At 42.7% G+C, this 16580-nt stretch overlaps 1 protein-coding gene across 6 annotated transcripts in view; it reads left to right on the top strand.

Moving 5' to 3' along the window:
* The window catches only part of AAGAB (alpha and gamma adaptin binding protein), a 152351-nt gene that overhangs the window by 114406 nt on the left and 21365 nt on the right, over positions 1-16580 (top strand). For all 6 annotated transcript variants that reach the window (XM_086711026.1, XM_086711025.1, XM_025919745.2 and 3 more), the window contains 4 exons: positions 2630-2820; positions 2957-3053; positions 3606-3695; positions 6851-6934. In XM_086711026.1, the coding sequence (XP_086567152.1) occupies positions 3020-3053; positions 3606-3695; positions 6851-6934 (208 nt within the window). In that variant the 5' untranslated portion in view covers positions 2630-2820; positions 2957-3019. The remainder of the gene's footprint in view (positions 1-2629; positions 2821-2956; positions 3054-3605; positions 3696-6850; positions 6935-16580) is intronic.

Raw genomic sequence — 16580 nt, 5'->3', positions numbered from 1 at the left:
ATTAATAAAACGAACCACGCTTAATGGATCCCAATGTCCTAAATTGCAGTCAGTAAGGAGGTGACCCCTTAATTGGTTTTATTTTTCCAGGTTAGTTGAAGACTGTGATTTCAAAAACGCATAGCTGAAATTTTATTCCAGTTTTTAACAAGACAAGCGGTGTAGGAAATCTCAAGAACCGCCTGTGGTGACAGCAGGAGTTCTGGTCCCACTCTTTGTCCTTTGCCCCATAACACGTGGAAACAGTATTTTACTCTCTGTATTCCCCACTTAAAAAAAAAAAAAAAAAAGTTAATTTGTTCGTTATTTAAAAAAAAAAAATGCCCATGAATGAAGAAAACAGATTCCATATGGTAGCTCCTCCTATCCTTAAAAAATCAGTTTATACAATTTTTGCTACTCCCCTTGGTTTGGTTTGCCTTCTTCCATATGTGCTTTTATCGGCATATTGCTGGACCACCTGCTTGGAGTTAGGAAGATTAGCTTTGAATGCAACATAGACTTTGATCTAGGAGGTTTGGTGGGCTTTTTTTTCTTTTTCTGTGAGACACTTACATGAAAACAGAATCTTTGATTTTTACACTTTATCTGTTCTTCCTGCTCATTTCCTACCTGAACTTGTCATAATGCTCCATGGAGGACATCGCAGCTGGCTGCTAAGGAATTGCTTGATAATTAATGAAAGATTACTTTATGTAGAAATTAAGCAGCAAGAACTGTCGATTTCTTGAACAGACAAGACAAATTCAGATTTTCAAATATTGGCATAGACCTATGGTAATTTACAAGTAACAATTCTGGTTGCAGTGAAAAATTTTAGAAAGTTTCACAGTGTGTGCCATATGTCAAATGTAGTCTTAAATTTATTTTAAATTTAGTTATTTTAATTTTTTTTTAAAAAAGGAGGGGTTTTATTTTCAGACCGTTTCCTCCTAATAACCACATAAAGATAGTTTACCAGTGAAAAGCATGCATATATACACGTGCACGCTTTGTAAGTTACTATACATTAATCCTAGCAGTCTTTTGGACTACATAATTTCCTCAGATCTTTTTGTTTGAGCAAAAACTATGGCAGTGTTTCAAATACATAATCTTAGCTCTGGAACTGAAAATTTAGCTTCTAGTTTTCTATGTCCTGCTAACTGTGAGTTTGAGGAATATTTTATAAAATAATATTCATCTTACTTTGCATTGAAAAGGAGTTTGTGGCCATTTTGCCATATATTCTCTTTTTTTTTTTTTTAAATAAAGTCACTTTTTTAAAATGTTTATTTTTGAAAGAGAGACAGAGCATGAGTGGAGGAGGGGCAGAGAGAGAGGGAGACACAGAATCTGAAGCAGGCTCCAGGCTCTGAGCTGTCAGCACAGAGCCCGACGTGGGGCTCGAACTCACGAACCATGAGATCATGACCTGAGTCGAAGTTGGATGCCCAACCGACTGAGCCACCCAGGCACCCCTAAAGTCACTCTTTTTTAAAGTTTATTTTGAGAGAGAGTGAGAGAGAGAGAGAGAGAGAGAGGGAGGGCAAGAGGGAGAGTGGGGGGAGGGGCAGAGAAAGAAAGAGAATCCCAAGCAGGCTCTGTGCTGTCAGTGTGGAGCCCTGCTGGGACTTGATCTCATGAACTGTGAGATCATGACCCGAGCTCAAATCAAGAGTCAGGCTGACTGAGCCGACTGAGCCACCCAGACACCCGCCATACCTTCTTATAAGAACCCAATTTTAGTGGCATGTTATTTTACCTCTTTAAACTTACTTTCCACATAAAACATGGGTTGTGGGTATGGATGTGAGAGATGGGAGGTTAGGGTAGGACAGTTTCTAATGTTTTCCACTTCTGAATATGTTACGGCATTACGGAAGCAAACTGCTCAGTGGTTCCATGTCCTCATCTATATTTGTTCATCGTTGATTTGGCTTTTACTGTAAGAATTTCATTAGTTATAGCCGCACTGCACATGGGTTTCTGAAAGATTTAGTTACATCCTAAATAAATTTGCTTGGCTGTTATGTCTTTAAATGATGCCAAAAGTGTCTTTATCGGACAAAAATTTGAGTTGGCTTTCGAAGAATCTGAACAAGGCTGAATATAAATGGAATTGGGGTCATTTATCAGAATCCATTCTTTTCTATCTTTAGTTGAATTAATGTGTAAGCATTTGGCCCAAGGAATATGTGTAGCTTTTATTTTATTAATGGTTTAGCCTTACTGCTGCCTTCCTTTCAGCTTGCGGTAAGTACACAATAGTTCCAGATTCCTGAAGATTCTTGTAATCTTGCCTCTCACATGAAGTATGTAGGCAATAAAATAAACGTAAGCTGTTCTTTCTTTTCTGCTTGCTTTTTTCTGGGTGTTTGGCTAAATAGCTCTTTTGTTGCCTGCTGTCTGACCTGATCACAATCGTTCTTGTGTTCTTAAAAGAGCCCATGAGTTCGATTATGCCACCATTACTTTCACAATCAAATGATAGAGAAGGAAATACCCTGATAAGTGGGGGGCTTTTTGAAATCTTTACTGAAAGAGAAGCTGCCAGAGTACCCCGTTAGTCTGATACTTGACCGTGAAACTTGACCAGTGTGTATCAGTTTGTGCACTTTCCATGCTAACGTTGTGTCCTTTTGTTCAGATATCCTTGGAGCAGAAGATCTTCTCGTGGAAGTGACTGCTGATGATACCGTGAGGTTTTACCCCTGGACCATTGATAACAAATACTATTCGGCAGACATCAATCTGTGCGTGGTGCCAAACAAATGTCTCGTCACTGCCGAGGTGGCGGAGTCCGTCCAAGCGTTGGTGGTTTACTTTGACAGCACGCAAGTAAGCTTTGGTTTTCCAGGGACCTTGAGGAGGAAATTATTTTGTGCTTCCCCCCCCCCCCCCACACCTTTTCCATGAGGTCTCTTAATGTCTCTTTTTCTGGGTTGGTTGGTTTGTTTGTTTTTTCTCCCTCCAGAAATCTGGTCTTGATAGTGTTTCCTCCTGGCTTCCACTGGCAGAAGCATGGCTACCTGAGGTCATGATCTTGGTCTGTGACAGAGTATGTGAAAATGGTAAGGCGTGCCAACGGGGCTACGGTTGGTACATACAGTTGCTGTGCCTTGGGAAGCAGAGTACTTTTGTTCTCTTAACTTAGTATATTTCCTGTGATTTTATTACTGTATAGAACTATTTTCAGCTATTTCTCTTTGGAATCTTGTAATACTTACATTTTATTTTTTATGAACGGACACTTGGGGTTTGAGATACCATCTTTTTTGTTTTAAATGTTTATTTTTGAAAGAGAGAGAGAGACACACACACAGAGTGCGAGTGGGAGAAGGGCAGAGAGAGAGGGAGACACAGAATCTGAAGCAGGCCCCAGGCTCCAAGCTGTCAAGCTTTGAACCCACGAACCGTGAGATCATGACCTTAGCCGAAGTCAGATACTTAACCGACTAAATTACCCAGGCACCCCGAGAAATCATCTTCTTTATATTACTTTATTTTGGGTGCCTTTAGAATAACCTTGACATTAAGGGCAGCACTGAGATTTGTGGAGAGTATTGCAGCAATATTCTGTTTGAAAAATTTTTTTTACTTATGAAGATTCTTTTGCATGTTAGGTGTAAACCGACAAAAAGCTCAAGAATGGTGTATCAAACATGGCTTTGAATTGGTAGAGCTTAGTCCGGAAGAGCTGCCGGAGGAGGATGGTAAGTATTTATGTGTCGGGAGAAACATGGCGTTTGGATTCGGAGATGAGGGAGCATTTTAATTTGGGGAAGAAGAATCGAAGTGAAGTTAAAAAAATATTTTTTCCTCAGCTGTTTGAAAAGATTTGTACAAAACCCATTGATGTGGTCTTACTGGTAATCAAATAATCCATTTATTTGTCTTCACCATGCACGTTAGGACTTTTGAAATACTGTTTGTGTTTTTCTTACGGATGAAGATAGAGGATTTCTACCTTAAATCTCAGTCATTTCCCCAATCTCTTATACTTTCTCCACTGCCAAAAAAAAAAAAAAAAAAAAAAAAAAAAGAGGGTTTGACTTATATTCATAAATAGTTAATGTTCCTTATTTTGAATTCTTAATATCCTAAGGCTGAATTTCCAGGGACCTTAGGAAGGGCATGCCAGCCCTATTTTTATGTCTTTTGGACATTTGAAACTACGAATAGACCCAGAATCCCCACTCCTTTCCCCCGGGGCAGCTTTTCACTTAACTGCCTTCCACTATACTCTGGACCTTTTGTTTCTTCCCACATCTCTCTTCACCCCCCCTTCATTCCTCTTCTTACCTTCTCTGCTTCCAAATATTCTTGTGCTCCCTGCTGTGGGACCTACCAAGATAAGACAGGTTTTGGACCACCAAAACCTCATAATCTAGTACAAGAGATAAACGTATACGAACAATTGAATTACCAAGTGGAATATCATAAATATTTAAAAAAATATATATATATTGGTGCTGTGGTATTTCAGAGATGGGAGAGATCATTTCTGTTTAGAAATGTGAAGACTGTGTTGGCATCATGAACTCTGACCTCTCACTTGTTCCATGGGGAAGAAATGGAAAAGGTGCTGGGCTTGTAGTTAGGGGACCAGTTGGGGTGTAGCATCGAGAAGATGCCAGTTGTTACAAAAGATATTTTAAGGCACAACCAATATGGATTAAAGCACATAGATAGGATAGAAGTAATCATTACATGAAACCTACCTAATTTTCTTGAAAGGAATTAAGAAATATCTTTTTATATTCTGGCTTATTTAGAATTTTTCCAAAATGTTACCTTTGGAAATAAAACCGTGCCAGAGAAGAAGAGGACAAAAATGAAATAAAAAGGCTGATTTTTCTCCCTGTACATTTTTAATAATAACTAAAAATGAACAAGTACAGTTTCTCTTCTCACATCTTTCCAAGTCCCCTAAAACTTGTGCCTTGTTTTGTGTATATGAACATGTACATAATTGCTTATTTCTGGCACTAGAATTTTCTCATCTTAGTGTTGCCCCTGAGAGTCAACCTTTGAGTCATTTATTTAAATCTGTTTTTATTTTGTAATTTCTCCTCCCTTATACCACCACACATCTCCTTGCTCCTTGTCTGAACAATGCTCTTGCATTAATTTAGCTTAATATTAAAATAAACTTTTAACATATCATCTTTAGGCGAAGTGATTAAGTCCTCCCTAGAAGTTTTAAAAACAAACTGTATGCTTTGTATGCGTGTGTTCTAACCCCAGATATGAGAATTCATGCTTGTTTGGATTAGCTTTCATCTTCCTGGTTCTAGCTCTTTATTTCAGACCCTTTTTATGGCTTCTGGTTCTGACATCTGAGGTATTCTTCTTTTAAGAACAGAATTATTCATAGTGAAGATAAACCTGCCTTTTTATTTCCTCATTTAGACACGATGGCAATAAAATTCATCTTTGTGTTTTCAGTTTAAGCCTCACCGTATTTGTTGGGTTGGTAGGTTGGTATCTTTCAAATGTTTCATCCATCCATCAGTAGTTACTGAGTGCCTGGTGTCCTTCAGGCGCCACATTAGCTGGTGGTTCCCGCCAGCCTTTGTCGGGGGGGCGGGGGGGTGGCTATGCAGAGTGGTGTCAGCCCCATTTTTCTTTGAGAATGGCATATGTGATTTGCCCTTGATCAAATAGCTAACAAGTTACAGAGCCTGAGTTCAAATTCAGATCTTCTGACTTCTAATTCTGTGCCAGGTCAGGCCACTGGACACAGGTTCTACATGGATGGTGCCCTGTAAGCTCTTAGGAGACTTTGTCTTCCAACCACATGAAAACTTTTTCTGCCATTATTTTCCATACAGTCTTTCATGTTCAATTTCCATTGTACACATATCTGCAAGCCAAGAATGTCATCTTCTTAGTATGCTAACCGGGATTATTGCCCTATTATTTTGAGTAGTATCAGTTAAATTCCAGAAGCAAGATAGTACGAATACTAAACCGGCAAAACTGAGTTGCTGGTTTTTATTTTTTATTTTTTTTAATTTTTTTTTTCAACATTTATTTATTTTTGGGACAGAGAGAGACAGAGCATGAACGGGGGAGGGGCAGAGAGAGAGGGAGACACAGAATCAGAAACAGGCTCCAGGCTCTGAGCCATCAGCCCAGAGCCCGACGCGGGGCTCGAACTCACGGACCGCGAGATCGTGACCTGGCTGAAGTCGGACGCTTAACCGACTGCGCCACCCAGGCGCCCCGCTGGTTTTTATTTTTAATGACCCTTGCCTGTCTCCTACACTTAGAGTAATTTTACTTCTCACCCTTAAACTGTGTCTCTCTGATAAGGAAATTGTTCTCCAAAGCCTGTTATAAACAGTGATTGTATTCTGTGGTTCCCAGAAGAAGATAGGGCATTTACAGGATTTTATGGCATTACCAAGAGGACCTTTCCTGCCTTCAGGAAACTCATTCTCTATAAATAACCAAAATTGGTATTTCTAGTGGTATGCCAGGATTGTGTAATTAACAGGAACTAACATTTTTAGGAGGATATGAGTGGGTTCCATTGTGAGGTGATAGAGATGACTTTATCATATAAACCTTTTCTATTGTGCATTTATTTCATTGATTTAGTTTCACGGATATTCCTATTAGGAGCTCTGAGCTCTGCATTTATTTTTTCTTTATTACGTAACTTACAGTGTGAAATACCAACTAAATAAGCAAGATAATATAATTAATCCACAGCTACACTTCCTTGGGGGATACACCCACACACACCCACACACACATATATACGTACACACACACACATATATATACATACATACACACGTATTTATGTATGTGTGTATAAATGTTTGTATAAATGTATCTATTTCCCCTTCCTGATTAGATGACTTCCCAGAATCTACAGGAGTAAAGCGAATCATTCAAGCCTTGAATGCAAACGTCTGGTCCAATGTAGTGATGAAGAATGGTAAGTAACTTGGTACTAAAAGTCCTAAGGAGTTTTTTTCCTCTTGTTCCTTGTAGGTTTTAAATTACTTGGATATATGTGGGACCATGAGGATTACATGAAATTTGTACATTTGTTCAATTTTAAGTCCCCAGTTGAAGGAAGAGCCAAAAGTAACATTACTAAGAATTTATAATGTTTATTTTTAATTTTTTTTGAACGTTTGTTTATTATTGAGAAACAGAGCATGAGCAGGGGAGGGGCAGAGAGAAGGGGAGACACAGAATCCGAAGCAGGCTCGAGGCTCTGTGCCGACAGCACAGAGCCTGACGCGGGGCTCGAACTCACAAACTGGGAGATCATGACCTGAGCTGAAGTCGGACGCTCAGCCGACTGAGCCACCCAGGCGCCCCGCCTTTTTTTTATGATCTGTGTTTAATAGTTAATTCAGTGAGGATTTAAGAACCTAGAGCCTATGCTCTAGCATTGTCTTTGGCTTTAAGAAATACCCGCCAAATTGGAAAACATGAACCCTATCCCTGAGGAGCTCATAGTCCGGCTGTGGGATCAAAGTGTGCACTTTTAACATGCTGGGTAATCAGGCGAGGCAGTCTTTGATGAGTGCAGAACGACTCATACAAGCAGTAAACACATGGAGGTCACAGATGTGGTCTTTGCGGTGGGCATGAGTATATAGATCTTCACGGTGAACGAGGTCTTGGCAGTGGTGTTCTTGGGATGGTCCAGATTTGGGTTATTGAAGGGGAGAGTGACAAAAAGGGAGGAAACAAGGCATCAAGAGTAATGGTTGTATGTTCCAGGGTCACTTAGCAGTTGGAGCTAGCTTAGGAGAGAGAGACCTGACTGCTAGTCAGGAGAATCTGGAGAATCTGACTTTTTCCTATAGGAATTGGTGAGTCACTAGAGGTATTGTGACCAGAGTGACACAGAGAAGTTGGCATCTTTCAAAGGGTAATGCGATGGCGGTGTGCAGGGGAGTGTGGCGGTTGAAGCCGGTGGAGGCAGAGCCAGAGTGAGGAGGTGGGGCCTGGACCGATGTGGCGCAGGTGGCCGTGGGGCGGGAAGCTGGACCCGAAATGCAGTGTGAAGGGGGTAGGCTGCTTGGTGCGTGTTACCCTCTTATTGTCTGTATTAGTTTGCTCAGGCTGTGGTAACAAAGTACGGCAAGCCGGAAGCTTAGGACGACAGGTGTTTATGGTCTCACAGCTTTAGATGCCAGGTGTGTGAAACCAAGGAGTCAGCGGGGCCATGCTAGGGAAGGATCTTTTTGCTTCTCCCGTCTCGCGGTTTTTGGGCTTGTGACCGTCTCCCTGTGTGCCTGTCTGTGTGCAGATTTTTTTGTGTGTGTAAGGACGTTAGTCATATTTTGTTAACGGCACACCCTACTTCAGTGTGACTTCATCTTAACTAATTAATACTGCAAATAGGGTCACATGCGGAGGTGTTAGGAGTTAGAACTTCAGCATGTGAATTTGGTGAGGAATACAGTTCAACCCATAACTTAGTCCTTTAGGAATTGCTGATTGTGTGTTTCTGTCTTGTAGCACCTGGCTGTCTCAGCAAGTATGCTGTGGGAGGTGAAACACTACAGAAAGCAATGAGAAAAACCCCATTGACACTGAGTTCACCCCATCTACCCTGAGATACAAGAGTCAAGTGGAAGATCAGTTTTAAAAAGTTTTTTTTAATGTTTATTTATTTTTGAAGGAGAGAGAGAGAGAGAGAGAGTGAGCATGAGTGGGGGAGGGGCAGAGAGAGAGGGAGACAGAATCGGAAGCAGGCTCCAGGCTCTTTGCTGACAGCACAGAACCCGACGCGGGGCTCAAACTCACGAGCTGTGAGATCATGACCCAAGCCAAAGTCTGACACCCAACCGACTGAGCCACACAGGTGCCCCAAGATCAGTTTTATAGAAGTAAAATATTTCATCTCAAGTTTTGGTTGACACTTGAGTGTTTGTTTTTAGAAAAAAAAATTTTTTAACATTTATTTATTATTGAGAGAGACAGAGCATGAACATGGGAGGGGCAGAGAGAGAGGGAGACACAGAATCGGAAGCAGGCTCCAGGCTCCGAGCTGGCAGCACGGAGCCCGACGCGGGGCTCGAACACACAAACTGCGAGATCATGACCTGAGCCGAAGTCAGACGCTCAACCGACTGAGCCACCCAGGCGCCCCAGCACTTGAGTGTTAAGTGAGATCGGGGCCCTTTAGCTTGCCTGAGATACGACCTGACCCACGTCATCATCAGCGAAACTCCTTGTGGTATAGTAAGCTACTCTTTCCCCTTTTCTTCCCATCTGTCCTTCCTCTTCCTCACTTTATTCTTCCTAGGGGGGATCCTAAAGTGTCTCTTGCATTGAGTTGCAACGTAGATTTTATTCTTTTTCAGTAGCAGTCAAAATAAGGCCCGGGGTGCCTGGGTGGCTCAGTTGGTTAAGCGTCCAACTTCGGCTCAGGTTGTTTTGAACACTAAACGATATTCTTTGGAGAACCGCAGAGCAAAGAGGCATGCCACTGGTATTTCATGGCTCTTTGCTCTGAGTGTGTCTGCATTCTTCTTGTCTCCTCAGTGTTGGTACGCTGATTTGCCATTAACAAAAAACCAAACTATTGCCATCAGCTTAATTCCAAGATTGAGAGGATCCTGAACTATGTGGTATGAAGGAAACTTAACTGTCTTCTCTCTAGGAGGAGCCCTAGATATGGAAATGCAGTGACATTTGGCTGCAACCCAGGTCTTAGGAAGCGTGAAGGTCACCCTTTGCGTAGCGTCACATCTTAGATTAGAGACTGAGCTCTGTGTGGTTGTGGGGTGGGACCTCTGACTCTTCCAGAGTGACCTATTTCCTGTGCTCTTTGCAGAGCCTCGCTTTGCTGGAGGTCTCCCTGCCCAGGGAGCTGCTCCTCCCTCCCAGCAGGCTTTTCTTGAATGTCTGCTAGCAGGTGCTCAGACTGGTTAATTTGTCTTTTGGGGACCTCCTCCTCCAGATTTCTTTCACTCCCCTCCGTTCTCTTTTTCTTCTTCTGTTTCTCTCTTAAAAAAAATTACGGTTAATAAACGAAGCATAAAATTTACCACGTTAACTTTTTATGTATACAGTTCAGAGGCATTACTTATATTCTCGTTGTTATGCAGTCATTCCCACTCAAAGTTTTTGTTTGTTTGTTTGTTTGTTTTTGAGAGAGAGAGCAGGGGAGGGGCAGAGAGAGAGAGAGGGAGACAGGATCTGAAGCAGGCTCTGTGCTGACAGCAGAGCGCCCGAAGGGGGCTTGAACTCCCGAACCACGAGATCATGACCTGAGCCAAAGTCGGATGCTTAACTGAGCCACCAAGGCACTCCTCAAAGTTTTTTAAACCAAAAAAATTTTAAGTTGCAAAGTTGGTTGACAGAGAAAGACATTAGAGGTCTTTGTCGTGGTCATCATCTTCTTTTTTTTTTTCCTGGGAGTTCATCCAGCTATTTTAATGATGGAAGAAATGTTTACACAAGATTTTAGAGTATAGTAAGAGAGGTAGTGTGCCGAATTCATTCCAAGGCTAGCTAAACACACCCTGATCCAAACCTCTAAAGATCGTTGCCGGTAAAGAAACTTTCTCATTTGTGAACATAGATGCCATGATTTTAACGAAAATATTAGCACTCAACTACTGTAATACATAGCCTCATGCATTATTATATTGTAATGATATCTCTCCTTTACTGCTGTTTCTCTAAAGAATCAAGTAGCAGTTTCCAGTCCTAACACTGCCACTCAGTTATGTGACCTTAGATCTCATTTTTTTTCTGGGCTTTATTTTTAATCTGGAAAATGAGGTTGATCCCCATGCATGGCTCCCAGCTCTGGCTGCACATTTGAATCACCTGAGACCCTTTTACAAGCTGTGGCTCAGGCAAACCATTTATCTCAGAAGGGAGGGGCAGCGACAGTATATATTTTAAGTGCCTCAGGAATTAAAATATGCGGCCCTGGCTGACAACCACTGACATCCAGGATAGTCATCTAGTGTGCTCCATCCACAGGAGTAAATTAGGCATTCTGACAGCAGCATTAGCCCGGACTGACTTGCTTTCTCCCATTCCTAAATCGTGGCGTATTTGCAAGTCAGTCCTCTGACATACAAAGCCAGAGGGAAGAGACAGGCTTGCCCAGCGTAGAGTCACCTAGAGGCAAAGGCAAAGATAGTGGGCACTGCCTTCCATACTTCCTTGGTACCTGTTTCTAGGAGGGGCTAGTGTTAGGACAAAGTCACCGGTGTTCGTATTACATAAGCCTCCTTGAGATCCGAAAGAAAGAATAGCCTTTGTAAGTAGCTAAATTGTCTAGGAGCATAAGTGAGATCCAAGGTGTACCTGAGCCATTTGAGTTTTTCTTCTGTCAACCTCAAATCTCTCTCTGGTCCATAATTTAAATCCAATTTCAAGTTCATTCATGCATCAAAAAAAAATATTTATTGGTGCACCTGGGTGGCTCAGTCGGTTAAGTGTCCGGCTTCAGCTCGGGTCATGATCTCGCGGTCTGTGGGTTTGAGCCCTGCCATCGGGCCCTGTGCTGACAGCTCGGAGCCTGGAGCCTGCTTCGGATTCTGTGTCTCCCTCTCTCTCTCTCTGCCCTTCCCCTGCTCACACTCTGTCTCTTAAAAATGAATAAATGCTAAAAAAAAAAAAATTTTTTTTTAGGTATTTATTGAGTGTGTCTTGTGTGCCACTTATTGTTTTGTGCGCTTGGAATACATCAGTGAACAAAACACAAATTTGTGTCCTTGTGGAGTTTTCATTCAGGTGGGGGGCAGTAACCAACAGACAACACAATTAGTAAATTGCACGGCAGGTTAAGGAGGTGATAAGCCATATGGAAAAAATAATGAAGCAGGGCTGGGGATTGAGGTTGCCAGATCGACTGCAGTATTAAATTGGGTGGTCAAGGTTGGTCTCCTTGAGCACTTGAGATTTGAGGAAGGAGATGAGATGCTGCACCAGGTGGCTATCTGGGAGCAGAACGTAGCAGGCATGGGGAGTAGGTACAGCAAGAGGCCCTATGATGAAAGCACGCCTGATGTGTTTGAAGAATATCAAGGAACACACAGTGGCTGAGGGGAGAAGGTCAGAGGGGGCGGAGGATCAGGTTATTCGAGGCCTTGTAGGCCATCAGGGAAACTTTCACACCTACTTAAAGTCAGCTGGGAGCTGCTGCAGGTGATTGAGTAGAAGGGTGAAGTGATCCAGCTTTAGGTCTAAAAGGACCACCATAGCTGCTGTGCAGAGAAAAGGTGATGGAGGTGAGGAGGAAGCAATAAGGTCTCTTAGGGGGCCATTGCAGTCCTGCAGGTAAGAGACGGTGGTGGCCCGGATCAGAGCTGTAGCAATGGAAGATGTAAGAACAGGTCAAATTCTGGATGTATCTTCAGGTAGAGCTAGCCTGATTTCCTGATGGTTTGAGGTGCGATATGAGAGAAAGAGAGCAGTCAAGGACTGCAGGATCTGGGCCCGAGCAATTTGAAGGATAGATTGCCGTCAACTACAATGAGGAAACTACAGATGGGGCCGACTGTGAGGGCCAGGGTGACATATGAGTAATACAGCTTTTGACATGTTATCTTTGACATGGCTACTAGACTTCCCAGTGGAGATGTCAAGTAGCCAGTTGGATAGATGTGTGGAGTTTCAGAAGAGAGGCAGATGCATGGCCTGGAAGAGCTCACCAAGGGAGTAATCGTAAATAAAGTGGACCAAGGACTTAGCCCAGGGACATTGCAACATCAGGAGAAGAGAAGGAACCAGCAAAGGAGACTGGAAAGAATGACCTATGAGGTAGGAAAATCAAGACAGTAGAGTCCTAGAAGCAAAAGTGGAGTGCGCTTAAGGTGGAGGGAATGGTCAGCTGTGCCAAATGCTGCTCACAGGTCAGGTAAGGTGAGAACTGAGCATTGACCTCTGGATTTAGCAATATGGGGACCACTAGTGACCTTGAATAGAATAGTTTTGGGAAAGTAGGTGTAAGAGATACTGGAAGGAGAGAAATTGGAGACAGTGACTATAAACCTCTCTTGAAAATTTTGCAGAGAAAAGGAGCAAAGAAATAGGTGGGAGCTACTGAGAAGAGTGTGGCTAAGTTTTATAATTTTTTTAAATTTTTTAAAATAATTTTTTAATGTTTATTTTTGAGAGAGACAGAGCACTATTGGGGGGGGTGGTGAGGGCAGAGAGCGAGGGAGACACAGAATCCGAAGCAGGCTCCAGGCTCTGAGCTGTCAGCACAGAGCCCGATGTGAGGCTGGAGCCCACGACTGTGTGATCATGACCCGAGCAGAAATCGGACGCTTAACTGACTGAGCCACCCAGGTGTCCCAGGTTTTATTATGTTTTTAAGATCAGAACAAGAGCAGCATGTTTCTGGGCTGAAGGGAAAGAGCCAGTAAAGAATGGAAAACTGATGATGTAGGAGGGAGAAAGGAGGGTTGTCGGAGTGATGTCCTAGAGTAGGTGAGGGGCCAGCTCCAGTGGATAAGCCGAGGGATCGGCTTTGGACAGGAGGAGGAGAATGGATCTGTGGAAAGAGGCAGGAAGGGAATATATTGCTGGGTGGGGAGATACGGTGTGGAAATCTATGGAAGTTTCTTCTGATTGCTTCAATTCTCTCAGTGAAGTAGCAAGGCAGGTTCTCAGCTGAGAGGCCAGAAGGAGGTAGCATTAGGGTTTGAGGAGGGAGAAGGATATACGGAAGTCCTCTAGAAAAGAGGATGTGAACCTAGTGATGTAAATAAAGTAAGATTGCCAGCCGGCATGAAGAGGCTCACTAGAAATGTGGTATGATAAATTTAAAGTGAAGTCAGGCAACGTGTGTGTGTGTGTGTGTGTGTTCCCCAGCTACCTTAAGCTATATGGGTGCATGAACAGAGTAATCAGTTGTGCTTTTACCAAGCAAGGGTATCACCACAAGAGAGATGGAAGGAATTAGTGTATATAAGAGAGTAACTATGATGGTTGTGGGATTTAAAAGAAAGGGAGAAAGAATTGGTGGGGATAGGGTCAGTGAAAAGGTGATAGTTTGGAGGTGCCAGTGGAGTTGAGGAATAGTGGGATTGAAGCCTTGTTGGGATGGAGTGGGTGGAAAGGTGGGTGGTGGTCAGAGAGTGGGAGGCATGAAATTGAAATTATGGCGGGTTTGTTGCTATTGGTAGTGATAAGGTCTTAGGCATGACTGGGAGCACATGGCTGAAGTTGGATAGAGGACAGCATCGGTAGAGGACAGAGATTGTTGGAAGGATATATATGTCTACTGAACTTGCTAGGAATTCAGGCAGTAGTATTGGAGACAATGACATTGGGCCACTAATTAAAATTGTGAAGAAATGAGGGGAGGGTGGTGGGGAGGGGGCTGTTGGATGATGGTAGTGAAGTCCTTAGACACTTTCCTTCGAATAAAGATTGTCTTTGTGGAAATATCATTAGGCTTTTATATTTGGGGGAGATTTTAGGAGTAATTTAATCCACTGATTCTCCACTGAGACCCACTGGAGTTATGGGAGTGCATATCACATGCTACACACACGCCGTCTGGAGTTCCTTGCCTGGTTCCCAGTAACAATTACTTTAACGTAAGTCAGCATTACCAGTTGGTTAATAGGATGATGAGTCTCTCAGCTACATTGGATTAGAAAACTGTTAGGAGGGGCACCTGAGTGGCTCAGTCGGTTAAGCGTCTGCCTTTGGCTCAGGTCATGATCTCACGGTTCATGAGTTCAAGCCCCACTATGTGCTTACAGCACAGGGCCCACTTTGGATCCTCTGTTTCCCCCTCTCTCTGCCCCTCCCCTGCTCGTGCACACATGCCCCCTCCGAAGCTGTTAGGAACTTTTGAGCTAGTCTCTTCTATCCAGTACAGGAATGGCTTCTATGGCCAGATGACCATCCATCCTTTTTGGCTGAGTGCTTCAAATAACAGATCCTTCAGTACTTTGTGAAATAGTTCTAGAAGCAATTAATTTCATAGAGAAATCAAAGAACTGTGTTATTACTTAGCAGATAGAATATTTTTTTATGCTGGTAGTTTGGGGAAAGGACATTTGCTTTACTTTGTCATGGAGTGGTGAAAATGTTCTCTCTGAATGATGTATTGTCTCTGCTTCTCCCTGTTACTGGCTTTCATTTTGATCACTCTTCTTCCTAGTCTTTCTAGGAGGTGAAGAATGGTCCAACGGCACTGGAAAAAATGTAGCTCAGGGCTACTGAAGTAATCAAGGGGAGGGGAAGAATGGGGATTGTCTCAAGTAGTAAGTTTGGAAAAACCAAAGCTGAGAAGGGATTTAATTGGAATCTGTAGTATATATAGGGTAGATACGGACTTGATTTCCCAAATCCCAGACTACTATAACTTAGGGACATTTCCTAAAGCTTAAAATGGTTTACCAATTACAAATAAAATGAAAGCATTATTGAACATAGCAGGAGGTAGTTTATGGAGCACATTACACTAAGAGATGATCCAAGCAGAAAATAGATATGGTTCCAAAAGGGGCTGCAATGAATTCTCATGAATGATAGTTGTTCCTAATTCAAGTGGAGAAAAGTACTTTACCTGAAATTTTAAGACTGTTATCTTGGAGAGCAATCACGTTTTTCTTCCCAGCATTTTTGATGCAGTATTTTTTCTATCAAGTCTTGTACTGGGTGGGTTGACTCATGTTCTTGAATTTTGTAGTGTTTAGTAAAGGGCATTGTTTTCTTTGTTATGAGAGTGTGTGTGGATTGGCCAGGTGAGGGCCTGTAAAACGGAGACTTTCCATGCGTGCGTCTTCCTTTTACAGATGGGGGGTGGGGGCGGGTGAGTGAGGCATCAGGGAGGAGAGGTGACTTACCCATTCTCACAGAGTGACTCAGTAGCTAAGGTAAGACCAGATGGCAGGTTTCCGACCAGGATTGTTGTTTGTTTTTCCATTACAGCATGTTGACTTACGTTATTGGCTGGTTAGAGAAATGAACGCAGAGCGGTTAAATAATTTACCCAGGCTGCATGGGATATTACTGGCAGAGCCAGATGAGTTCATTCCCTCAGCCTAGGTATTCTGGCATGAGTGAGATTTTAATGAGACAGACTGGAAAGTAGTGATCCTAGCTGAGATTTGGACGTTTTTGCTTATTGCATTTAAAATAAATCCTTTTAGAGGCGCCTGGGTGGCTCAGTGGGTTAAGCGTCCAGCTTCAGCTCAGGTCATGATCTTGCTGTTCCTGAGGTCGAGCCCCACATCCGGCTCTGGGCTGACAGCGTAGAGCCTGGAGCCTGCTTCAGATTCTGTGTCTCTGTCTCTCTCTGCCCCTCCCCTGCTCACACTCCCCTGTCTCTCTCAAAAGTAAACAAACATTAAAAAGTAAATAAAAATAAAACCTTTTAATTTTAGAGTTTTATTTTATATATTGTTTAATTGAAGTACAGCTGACATACACTGTTATTAGTTTTAGGTATACAACATGGTGATTCAATGAGTCTGTACTTTATGCCCTGCTCGCCACAGAGGAGCTACCATGTGTCACCTTGCAACGCCATTTCAGGATCACTGACTGTATTCTCTATATGCTGTACCTAATATCCCCATGATTATTCATTCCAGAACTGGAAACCTGTCCCGCCTACTACTTTTCGCCCA

This window comes from Puma concolor, chromosome B3 (genome assembly GCF_028749965.1).
Source record: "Puma concolor isolate L17-30 chromosome B3, mPumCon1.1.hap2, whole genome shotgun sequence".
Lineage (NCBI taxonomy): Eukaryota > Metazoa > Chordata > Mammalia > Carnivora > Felidae > Puma > Puma concolor.
The sequence above is the reverse complement of the archived record's forward strand: the minus strand, read 5'-3'. Positions and strand labels throughout refer to the sequence as shown.